Source organism: Trichomycterus rosablanca, chromosome 2, assembly GCF_030014385.1.
Source record: "Trichomycterus rosablanca isolate fTriRos1 chromosome 2, fTriRos1.hap1, whole genome shotgun sequence".
Lineage (NCBI taxonomy): Eukaryota > Metazoa > Chordata > Actinopteri > Siluriformes > Trichomycteridae > Trichomycterus > Trichomycterus rosablanca.
Window position 1 is genome coordinate 25,849,866 of NC_085989.1, and position 12,740 is coordinate 25,862,605.

Below are 12,740 nucleotides of genomic sequence, written 5' to 3' on the forward strand. Positions count from 1 at the left end.
ACTGTGTGTGATCAGCACAGTCAAAAGCTTTGCTGTATTCAATGGAGCACACACTGATTTCCTTCCTAAATGTCTTGGCTTTTACTATACTCCAATGTTCATCTGCCTCTTATAAATTTTGTTTGCAGATCTGGCGGTTCACTCTCTCAGCGTAAAGCTCTTGATCTGTGATAATCATCATATTTTTTATTGGTGTGGTTTAAGAAAATGTGTATGTTAGTTTGCACACTCCTTGTCTCCTTTATTTAATATTGGGTTATTAACTGAGCTCTTTCAATCTACCAGCCATTTAGTGGTTTTTAAGATTTGCCAGAGTGATTCGTTCAGCACTTGTTAAAAAAATAATCTTCAGAATCTTGGCAGTGATCTGTGTAGCTTGTTGCAAGCATCAAATTAATTTTTTTTTGAAAAGCCCTGGTTGAAATGGTTGTTTTCCATTTGAAAGACCCATCCCCTTTAAGCTATGAATAAACTTAAAATAACCTTCATATTTCCTTTTTATTTGGCTCACATATCTAAACATTCTACAAAGCCTCGATGTTAAGATACACATTGACAAATAAGTTATAAATTGTCAAATGTAAGACAGGTCCCTTTAAATGATCTGCTTATGTTTGCAAAACCCGGGGGTCACAATACAGTAAACACGCACACTATATAAATGCTCCTACCTCCAAGCTCAAAAGAAAAAACACTGTAGAGCCATATTTATTAAAACATCTTTGGAAATAGATTTATCACATAACTAAAGGCCCTTAAAACACGAGACAACCATTTTAATAACATTTGGTGCCTATTTCATGATTGTTTATCATTAGAAACTATACCAACAAATATTGTAGACATCAAACATACCTTTAGATATTGTTCAAAAACTGTAACAATGACAAAATTAAGCAAATGGTTAAAAGAAACATTTGCTGTGTTTATCATTGGTGCTATAAATGCTTGTTTAACCGAGCACTGAATACAGAAAATAAAATTTTCTTGCAGCATTTTAGGAGAACCCATAAACTACAGCTTCTGAGGGTTCTGTATTTTTTTTTTATATGGACTAGCAATATTTTAAAATTTCAAGTAAAAGAGATAGTTATTAAGATTTCAGCTATTTGTTGTTCTTGTGAATTACTAAAATTCACCAATACAAAAATATTACAGCAAATATACACTACAAGGTAATGCTATGCAAAGCACAAGAAAGGAATCTACTTTATGTAGTGAGCAGATATAGTGCTTTACATGCCTCATAAATCAGAACACTCATGTTTGCCAGTGTTTGAAATATCATGAAAACACTTTCATGAAAACACAATTTTTTTTCTGCAAAATTAAAAAGCACCAAAGTGGTTTGAAAAGAATTAACAAACGTAGTATCACAGCAGAGACAAACTAATGTTCACTCAACAAAGTGGAGTGGTTTTTGTTGTGCAAAGACTGAATTTATATCGTATTCTAGGACTTTCAGGTTTGAATAGACTAAGACTCTGTAGCTTATACACTCAACCTGTCTTCTTAATTTAAAACTGATGGGATTTTTCCTAATAGAGCTGAGTAAGATGACCAGTACACATTTAAAACACAGCTCAAGTAAGATTTACAAAATCCATGTTGTCAGGAAAATGGTGCAAGCCAAATGTTCATAGGTGAAAAACTACTCGATAAAACTTTTTTGTTACATATCACATCCACACACCTAAAGTAGAACAGGATTGCGGGCAAACACAGGAATTGGGAACAAGCCTAAGGTACGACAACAAGCTTGAGTTTTAGCCAGACAGATAGATACAATCCAGATTAGTTAGAGGAGCTGTAGAGACCAGAGGAGGGCAGGCGTACATGGCCTTCTGTTACATTAGGGAGCCGGGAAATGTCTGGCATGCTGTTTAAACGAGACCGAAGCTCCTTTCGCACCTGTGTCACTCTTGCCAGCTTACACTTGTACTCCTAAAATACACACAACAAAGAAGATTATTAATGACTGCAGGGCATGTGTACTAATAACACTGAATGTGATTTATTACAGACAAACTGGTACCGATTTATGATTTACAACAATGATACTGACAGCAAGAATGAGATCAGTTTAATCATGGATAGTTTAATGTAATATCAAAACTAAATTCACTGCTAGATCACCAGGTTTTACATTACGAATTTAACATTCCAGTGCACACATCTCTTCTCAGAGAGTGTAAACAGAATCTATGAATTCAAGCTGCTCTGATCGGAAATTGTGAATTATGCAAGCTAACGTTTCCCTAGTTGCACAAGGGTACTTTTATTTCCCTAAATCAACCAGTAAACTAAACTTTTGTATTTGATTTTGCTGTATTTTTCTATTTCCATGGTTTGATTTAAAATACATTAACAACAGTTAAAAACTCAACATTAGGACGAACACTGAAATCAATCTTGTAGTCATGTCTGAAATGCAGGCCTAAGTGATTTATTTTTACTTTATCTTTTATCTATTACTAAGTTTATTTCACTTTTTAAAATAAGGTTCAATGATAAATGTTATGTTTAAAAAGAAAGAGTTTTGTTTACTTTTAACATATTGGAGCAATATTGGACTGGTACCCATGAACTTTATTGCTAAAAATATATGACATTGTTTAAGTTTACTTTTAAGAAACTTCGATCTAAAACAGATCTATTCATCCAGTGCTTAGAAAGTAGGTAATTTTTTTATAATCCAGCTTTCTAAATAAAAGAAAATCCAAAATGATTCTTGTGAACAATCTTGTCAGGACTCTGCTCAGTTGTAGTTTTAAATTACTGTATTTTATACATTGCGTAAAAAAAACACACACCTTACATGAAAGCACATGGTTTTATGTTAGCTTGCAAGATGTAATTTTGTAGTTTGTGTGGTGTAATAAAGCACCTTTGAGGTAAAGGCATTTAAGGTAAACACCTCCAAACAAAAGTCCAGACACACCTGAATAAAGTGAATTGAATTCACATAACTGAGTAATAGGAAAGCAACCAACCAGCATATGTGGGAACTGCTAAGTCAAAGATTTGGCCAAGCTCGTGTTAAAGCAAAACGGTAGACATTATATAATAGTTCAGATTTTTCAGACGGTTTATTATACAATAATATATTTGCATAGATATTATATGCAAGTTATTTAATAAATTGATCTATTTACTACTCGTTTCAAAGGACAGTTATAGTTAAGAAACTACTTTAAAAAACCCAAGCATCTATGGCAAGTTGTGTGCAAATATGTGTTTTAAAGGAACCAAGCATCTACACTTAAAAATACACAATCTGTTCCTACACAAACTTAAAAAATGTGCTTCTTTTACAAGTAAAACTATTAAAATAAATGTTGGCAATAAACATTATTAATAATAAGGACAGTGGTAGCCTAGTGAGTAGAGCTGTGGGTTACCAACTAGAAGGTTGTGGGTTCAAAGGTTGTGGGCCATGCAGCCACTGTTGGGTCCTTAACCCTCTCAGCTCCAGGGATGCCGTACAATGGCTGCCCCTGTTCTCTAAGCCCAGGATATTCAAAAAAGGAATTTAATTGTACTGTATGTGCATATATGTATATATGACAAATAAAGGCCATTTAACCTGCCCTAGTTAATCCTTACTATCCTTAGTATAAATAAACTGAACTATAAAAATGTGAAGCTATAAAGTCATTTAATTGAAAATGTGTTAAATTACAATGTTAAAATCAGCTGCAAATACAAAATCATAAATAACACCACGCAACACAACTGTATATTTATTTATATCTTTATTTGATCTGAAATGATGAAGCCAGCATTGACACCTGCTGAGAGCTGTGGACAAAAACTAAAAAGTTATTCAGCATTAATAAACATAATTTATGTTCTATTTAAATTGTTAGTCAAATGTAAAAAAAAACCGAAAAATAAACTTGAGCATTTCTGTACTTTCCCCTCCATTTAAGACACTGTGGTGGGAAAATGTCATCCCAAAGGTATTTGAAAATAGAGGTAAACATGTAAACAGTCAATTACTGTAAGGAGGCAAAATCAGAGTAAAAGGAATAAGGAAAGTATACGCACTTCTAGTTTCTGCTCGTTTTTTGTCAGGCCGTCCCGCTGACTCTGCAAAAAGAGAGTAAGCAACTGTGTGAGCTGCCTACGGTCATCTATCTCAGCTGCCAGACGTCCACTGTAGTCTGCTAGGAGCATGCATGCCTCCTCTACCAGCCTGGATAAACGCTCACCAGAATCCTTATCTAAAAGAAACACACAGCCTATGCTCAGTCCACCTTTAAATGCAATCAGGCAAAGTATGCAGCACTTTCTATACAGAACAGGGTGTGCAATCCAACAAAACGGAAATTGGCATTTGTTAAAAATCATATTTAACATTTTAAAAAGTAAAAAAAAAAAAAAAATCAAAAACAGGCTATTAGCGTTTTATGTATAAAACCCATTTAGAAAAAAGTTGGGACATTTTGTAAAATGCAAATAAAAAAAAGAATCTGTGGTTTGTTAATTTGTTAAAGATTTTCAATGTTTTCACAGATCAATTTAATGGTATTTTGTAAATATAAACATAATAAGAATTTGATGCCTGCAACACATTCCAAAAAAGTTGGGACATGTTCACGTAAAAGGCGTGTTCACCCTGTGTTCCATCACTTGTCCTATTAATGAGATATTTTAATAGTCCATAAACTAAGGACACGAATTGTAGTTTTGCATGTGGAATTTTTGTCAATTTTTGCTTGAAACGAATCATAAGCTGCTTAACAGTCTGTGGTCACCATCGACTGATTTGCCTCTTTTTGATGCACCATACATTTTAATATGAGACAGATCTGACAGACCCATGTTACCTGCTGCTATAATTATTGTTACATTTCAGGTACTGGACTGGTGACTAAAAGGTCGCTGGTTCAAGTCCCACAACCAACAAGGAAACCTGAGCAAGGCTTTTAACCAACAATTGCTTGCAATATATTTGGTCATAACTGTACGTTGCTTTCAACAAAGGTGTTTGCTAAATGCCTAAAATGTAAATGCCAAAAATACTGATTGCCAGTGGGCACTTAAGGGGCCCAAATTTCCACAATCAGCTCTTCAGGGAAGACTTTGTAAAAAAAAAAAAAGTTGTGGGTCAAACACACTGGTGAGGTCAGACACTGTCAGACAAGAAGATCTGGGACACATTCAAAATTCCAATTTATCACAAAGGTGCTCAGTGGCATTGAGGGAAGGGCTCTGTGCAGGCTGCTGGAACTCCTCCACACCAAACTTGTCTAGTCATGTCTTTATGGACCATACGTTGTGCACTGGGCACCACCATGCTGAAATGAAAGACAGCCTACATTTATTGTATACACATCTTAGTAAGGAGTGTGGCCAAAACACCTACGTTGTAATTTAGTGTACTGTAGTGTATTGTTTAGTTTTTTGTATTGTACTGTAACAGAATAGACTCTGTCACAGTAGTAGGCCCTACCTTAGCTTATGAAAGGTTGCAAAGCCTCTCCAAGCCTATAGGGGGCATAGAGGTTTCTATTTCTCTGCTGTACCTAAAGAGAGAAGGAGTAATGGGCAGGGGGGATCAATTGTTTGGTGAGGCCTTCACAAATGTGGCAATGTTTGAGGTAAAGTTTTGTTCCTAAAAGAACTTTTAAACAATCAAGAATTTGTGATTAAAAAGCAGGAGGCCTAGCCTTATAGCCTGTTGATACACCCTTTTGAGGAGCTAGTAAGCTCATCTACTCGTAGTAAGTGTATATATTTATACAATGTATTAATCTGTTATGGTTTAAGCAGTGTGGTAAATAGTCACAATGGTGTTGGGGTATCTGTAATGTTTATATAACTACATAAGGTGTTTATGAATGGTTGAAGCTTAATTAATGTTATATTTTTTATTTATAGAGGGTTTTTTTCATGTGCATCTGTGTGTGGTCACCTTGATGATTTCGACCATCAGCTCCTGTTCTGTGAGTCCGATTGGATACATTTTCTAATCTACTGGTTTCATGGCGTATGGACTTTTATTCCAATTATTCATACGGAATAGGAGGACTTCAGTCAGTACCCAGTCGGGAAATATGCCAATATAGACTATACATAATTCAAAGTGGTGGATGTATGAAATGATTTTCTGAGTGTACAGTTATGTGTTGTTGTTTTTTCTATGAAGGTTATGAGAGATGATGGAGCAAATAAATCAATTTAAATGACTTGATCAGAGAGTCCTGACCTTTGAAAACTGCAATTCTTGTTGTAGTTCTGTTAACCTGGTTGCTTAAAGAAGAAAATTAGGTCCAGTGTTACAGTACTATTACTGACATTGCTAGCTGTGTGACCAGGTACCTGTGACTTTGTGTAGCAGGGAGGAGTCCTGCACCTCTGGGGGAAGAGCATAGATCCTTTGACGAAGGGCAGAGTCACTTGAGGCAGCGTTCTCCAGCTCCTGCAGTGCCCGAATTAATTCTGCTGTCTGACACAAAAAGGACTGTTACTTTTAAGTGCAACAGGCTAAATCAGTAAGTGTACAATGCTGGGCTAAAGGTGCATTAAAGAAAACTCTTATCACCTGTGGAGGGTCTGTGGGAGAGCTCTGTGAGGCAATGTCTTCATCTACTTTAATTTCTTCATGTACACGCTTCTTGGCCTTCTTTTCTCCATCTAGGGGATATTAAAGAGAACATGCTTCAATTGCCTTTATACAACAGGTAGTTCCGACCTTACAATCTGATTGGTTGAGAAGCGTTCTAAATGTGCTGATATTCGTGATAACAGCACGGTCTTTTCACACCACAATGGTATTACTCCGCTGACGCGTTGCCATTAACGACAAGCTTCATGCACACAAACGCACACGCAGGCAACACAGCCTTTTTTTCCCGGTCGCGTTTTAAATCCGTTATCTGATATACAATCTAGCGCACTGTGTAGGGAACATATATCCATGATCTGATACACAATCTAGTGCACTATTTAGGGAACATTAATGTGTTTGTAACGTGAACAGTTAGTTAAGCCAGTTAGCAGCTCCTAGAAGTTCTGTTTTCATCCATAGCCTTTGGTGTGTGCGAGAGGTTTTTTTATTTCTCACCTTCGGTTTGTGCCTGCGACCAAATCACAGCCGTGATGTTATTCGCGATAACACACTCCCCCTCGTGTTCTATTGCTTAATTTTAAAACTTTTTTTTTTAATGAAGTATAAGACACATAATGAAACTCTTAATTTTAATAATGAAGCATTTAAGAATTTAGTGTTTAAATCAAGGAAAAATGCAGCGTTTCTAACATTTAATTTCAATTTTCTTTCATTGCAGATAGTATGAACCCAAGGTATTTAATGTTTTCTCTGGTCAACTTCATTTCAATAGTTAATATACATTCATTCCTAAATTTGTTGCAGGAATTGATGTATATTTACAACTGAAATTAAGTTGACCATGTACGAGCGCCTGATTCATATGTCTTTCACAAAGCAATCTTAAATCTGCCCTATTCCACTACTAATGTACCCCCAGATCACCAATCCACCACCAGGTTTCACAGTGGTTGCGAGATACTGCAGCTTCTAGGCCTCTCCAGGTCTCTGTCTAACCATTAGACAACCAAGTGCTGCGACAAGCTGAAAATTGGACTAATCAAAGCCCACTTTAAAATGTGATAATTATTACAAGTAAAAATGAGTTTTGAAGTATGGTAGCTACTTACGTAGAACTACAGAAAGTTTATCGAGAAGATCATTCTCATACACAGCTCTCTCCTGCCAGATGGACAAAATCCGATCCAGCTGTTTCTTGCAGCCATCCTCTCCATCCCTGCACACAGCATGGACAGTAACAATTAATCAGTGGATGGGAAAACTCTAAAAATGCAGCTTCATTCCACTCAGTAAACTACCCAAATCCCACCATGCTAAAAAAAAAAGGTGAAAGCAAACAGTGGGGCCCCACCTGAAAACATGTTTAAAGGCATCAGTAATGACTGGGGCAAAGTCCTGTGTAAATTCTGGCCCTTTCCTCTTGCTATTCTGGATGACATCATTCGCAAGATAAAGAAACGTCAGTTTGCGTGATACCTGAGCTGGAAGGAAGGACAGAAAAAGCAAAACAGAAAAGGTTGCAAATGAAGCCCATGAATAATTCATAAGGATGTTGATGATTAACTGGTTAACCAATAAAGAAGTCATTGTTTGATTAATGCTGTTAGGTAAAAACATAATTTACATTCATTTTCAATAGTTGACGCTTTATTTAAATTGAGAGTGCAGTTAAAGACTGTAGAGTAAGAATGCTAATTTAAAACACCTGCTTACCCACCCCTAGTGCATAGGCACCAGCTCCATGGTCGATTATCGAAAGAGAAATTAGTATACCTAAAAATTAATTAGTTGTTTAACAGATTTTTAAAAAACATGTTTTTTCATATATCCTGTAAAGCCTTAAAAAGGCAATCACTTCTATGGCTGCAAACAAGCTCAATGAACATCGCATTCCAAAACCACAGGCATCAATTTGGATATTGTGTAGAAGTGGTTAGACACATCATTTGGCAAGATGGATATCACACTGTCTACTGTTTAAAAATACTGATTCAACCGCATCAGTCCACTGCCATAAATTAATTAGATTCAGAAAGTAACTAAAGTTTAATTTTCTCTATAATTTCGCATTTTAAGTTACAAAAAGGTGACTAGTTTAAGCCTAGATTACAATACTAGCATGTTAAAAACACACACACTTACAATTTAAAAATATTCAACTCCCCTCACCTTAAAAGGTAATGTGTGATGTGTATAGATTTGAATAAAAACAGAGAAAGAATATTTATTGATATACCAGCAATTTGGGGAACATAAGTTTTCTTGACAAATCATGTGCACTATTATTTAACCCATAGCCTCAGTACTCAGAACATCCTTTTGCACTGATAACCTCTGAAAAGTGATTTCTGTGAGTGCTAACAAAGCTTCTGACAGCGTTCTTGTGGAATCTTCACCCATTCTGCAACTGCTGTTTTTAAATCCCATCAAAGATTTTCTATGAGATATGAAACAGGAGATTGAGAAGGCCATGCAAGGATATTTTCAAATCTCCACCAAGGTTTAATTTTACCACAGAAGGCATAACATTTTTCTGTAAAATGCCTTGGTATTTCTGTGAATCCACACAGCAAAAAAGCATCCCCACATCATGAGTGAGCCATTCCATGCTAAGGATTAAATAAAAATTACTTTGTGAAATGCTACTATTTGATGTTACTTCCCAAACTGCACAGCAACAACAATGGTAACCCACAAGAAGGCCCTTCATATATGTTTATTACCAATATTTTTAAATATGTCTGTTTTTCAATATTTCCATAAAGTTTTACATGTCCTGCCAACTGGGTTTCTTTTGCAGAGCTTTGCAGAACACATTACTAAAAAATAAAATGTCACTATGGATGAGACATAAAACTGTCCCCCATATCTAGAGAGAACACCACCCTAATTGGGTCATATTATTCTGTGTGGCATTTAAAGTTGTCAAGGCTCATCACATTACTTATGTATAGGTGCTATACTTTTAGCAGCTTCATACACAGAAGGGTTCGATGCACAGTGTGTTGTTACACATTCACCTCATCAGGATTAAAGCTCTCTAAGTAGCCCCTCTGTTTGTACCAAACACCATAGGCTTCAAGTACTCTAGCACCCATGGGGCTCAGTCACCCAACAACATGTCAGCAGTTTGTGGCATGTCCTTCCTTGCACCACTGTTTGTGGGTACTCACCACGGCTTCCTGTGAGCATTTCATGTCAAAACAATCTATTATAGCCGCTCAGATGGTGCAGCATTAAAACACGGTAGCACACCAGAGCTGACATTTCGAACTTGTCGATTCGAAACTCAGCTCTGCCATCCGACAGGCTGAGCGGCTACATGAACAACGGTTGGCTGTTGTTCATACAGGGTAGGAGCCGGGTGGGAAAAATGCAAAAAACAAAAAACAAAAAAACCCCGATCTATTACACCAGGTTTGTGTAAGACATGCTTAGCAAGTATATACACATGATGTATGAGTTTAATTCATTTGAAGCTTGCTAAATGTATATATTTATTTATTTGGGATTTTTACGCCATGTTAAACATGTGTGTCATTTAATGGCAGGAACTGGGTATTATATATCTGTCTTTATCATTTGGTCCATTTTATATTTTCATTTTTATGGTTGCGAGGTATGTTAGTACTGTTCTTGTGTTGTCTTGTGTAAGGATTTCTTTTATGGTTTCAGGCATGTGCACTTGTTGTCTTTCCTCTGTGTATTTAGGGCATTCTATCAAAAGGTGTTTTATAGTTGTAATTGTTTGGCAGGTTTCACATGTTGGTGGGTTTTCTCCTTTTACCAGGTATTGGTGGGTTACCCTGGTGTGGCCAATTCTGCATCTTGTGAATATAGTTTGGTCTATGCGTCGTCCCTGGTGAGTTCTAGGTTTGGTATTGATGTTTGGATGTATTTCTCAGAGTTTGTTTCTAAATGTATATAACCCTAAATTATTTTATTAAAATGCAAAACATCACAAATTTGAACAAAAATCAATTTTGCATTAGCAAGGCTACTGTCAAAAGGAAATCGCCAAACAAACTTGATATTCAAGATGTGTTATTCAAGCTGCTTTAAAGTAATCTGAAGAATCAGAAACGGTCAAGGACAAAAAAGACTGGAAGGCCAAGAAAACTTTCAAAATCTGATGAGCTTCATCTTTGAAAAACCGACAAGGACACAGCAAGGACCTGGCTCAGCATCTGGCAGCTTTATCGGGATGCCAAGCGGACCCTTTTACAGACGAAAGAAGCTTGATCAGGAATGGTCTTTTTGGAAGGGTAGCAGCCAAGAAACCACTTTTATAAAAGGGGAACAGGGTGAAAAGGCTAAGACATGCTAAAGCTCACAAAGACTGGAATGAAAATCAGTGGAAGAGAGTATTATGAAGTCATTAGACCAAGTGTGAAATTTCTGGGCCCATTGTAATATGTGAGAAGAGGACAGAAATTGAAGAATGAGTGCTTGTGGCATTCAGTGTAACATGATGAAGGGTCTGTCCTTGTACAGACAGCTTTTAGATCATCATGGTACTCCTTCTGGAAAGTGCCTATTGGGATTGGTTTACTTCTCAGTATGATGAGATCCCAAGCACACTGCTAATGTAGTGAAATAATATTTGGAGAGAAAAACAGCTGATAAAACACTATCAGTCACAAACTGGCCTCTACAAAGTCAAGACCTGAGTATTATAGAGGCAGTATGGGATCACAAAAATACATTTTGTGTACATATTTCCTATATTTTCTGTTTGTATCCAAGAGATATGGATGGTCAACTGCGCAAAACAACAAAGGTAGTGGATGGCATAAGACTTTTGCACAGTAAATATGACTGCAGTAGTTTTAGTCCACCACTAGCTTGCGTATGTGTGTGTTGTATGTTACTGTAAACTAACAAACTGATTTAAATAACCCAGCGAGTCCTAATGATACAGCTAACACGCTAACCGTATACACAAACAAGTCAGATTAGCAGTTACCCATAAACGTGTTCACCTATAACACATATATAACACAAACATTTACCAGAACCGACTGCCTAGCTATGGAAGGTAAACAATAATTACTAAGTGGCTCTGCAGGGTTAGCAATTACAACAGTCCCCAGGCTAGCCTGCTAATAGTGTTTAAATAGTTAAACGGCTAGAAAGTAAACGACTAAAATTGCTAGGTCACTGAAGACTATACTAAAGTAGCTACTCCGGTATCGAGTCAGATAAACTGAATACAGACCCAAACATGCAATAATGACTGCGGGTCGGTGCTAACAAGCTAACCTCAGCTATGTTGTGAGGGTTTAAGTTGCAAACACACATATGCTAAAAGCTGCTATGCATAAATGCTAGCGTGTTATGTAAATTGGTTTCTGCTCTTACCTTTTGTTAGTTCGTTATACCAAACTTTGACGATGGTTCTGGAGTGTTTTCTGTGGTGAATTAACCACAGAGATAAGGTCTGCACGCTCTGCTGCGAGTTACTAAGTTCTGCCAATTTTTTCTCCAAAGCCGGTTCGGAGAAAACTGACATTTTCCTTTGGACTACTTATCAAAAACTAGCAGAATGACTATTAATAAATAATTTTCACCAGATAACTAACCACTCATAAAACGTGGTTTAGCAGCCCATTACTGCAAGCCTCTCAGGTTCAACTGCGCATGCGCATTAAACAGACTGTCCGTTCAATCGACTCAGCAGCAGAAGTCGATTCCTCCGGTTCCCACAGCGATTCAGAATCCCTAGTTTGTCAAGTCAACTCCTAGTGACCATATGGATAGTGTATCTCTAGCATCTCACCTTTACTTTAACGCTTCCAAGCAAAATTGTCTTTTGCATTTAATTGGTTCTTCTCATAATGTGTCCAAAATAAAAGAGCCTCAGTTATCTGGGCTTCAAGAGAGATTAGATCTGATCTGGCCAAGGATCCATGTCAGTGGTACTTTTACACATATGCAAGTCAAGTCATGGGCACTGATGCACCCCCACAGCATGTCAGATGCTGGCTTTTGAAACCTTTGCTGGTAACAGTCTGAACAGTCCTTTCTGGTTCTGAAAACTCCTTTTCTGTCTGTATTTTCAAAAACAGTCCATATAGGATGGGCGTGGGCACAGAGAACTCAGCAGTGTTTCTACATAGATTTGATGCAGGTTTTCTCTTTGCCCCTCTCCCAACCTTGCTCT

General features: G+C 36.9%; 1 protein-coding gene across 1 annotated transcript; it reads right to left on the reverse strand.

Annotated features, from left to right (window-relative positions):
- Positions 1-479: 479 nt before the first annotated feature.
- LOC134331624 (regulation of nuclear pre-mRNA domain-containing protein 1A-like) lies at positions 480-12,199 on the reverse strand. The gene is made up of 7 exons (XM_063013115.1): positions 11,939-12,199; positions 7,929-8,058; positions 7,687-7,793; positions 6,551-6,642; positions 6,328-6,454; positions 4,051-4,226; positions 480-1,944 (listed from the first exon to the last, which is right to left on the reverse strand). Exons 1-7 carry the CDS (start codon positions 12,087-12,089, stop codon positions 1,795-1,797), a joined length of 933 nt encoding a protein of 310 aa, XP_062869185.1. The 5' UTR covers positions 12,090-12,199; the 3' UTR covers positions 480-1,794.
- Between the last annotated feature and the right edge of the window lie 541 nt (positions 12,200-12,740).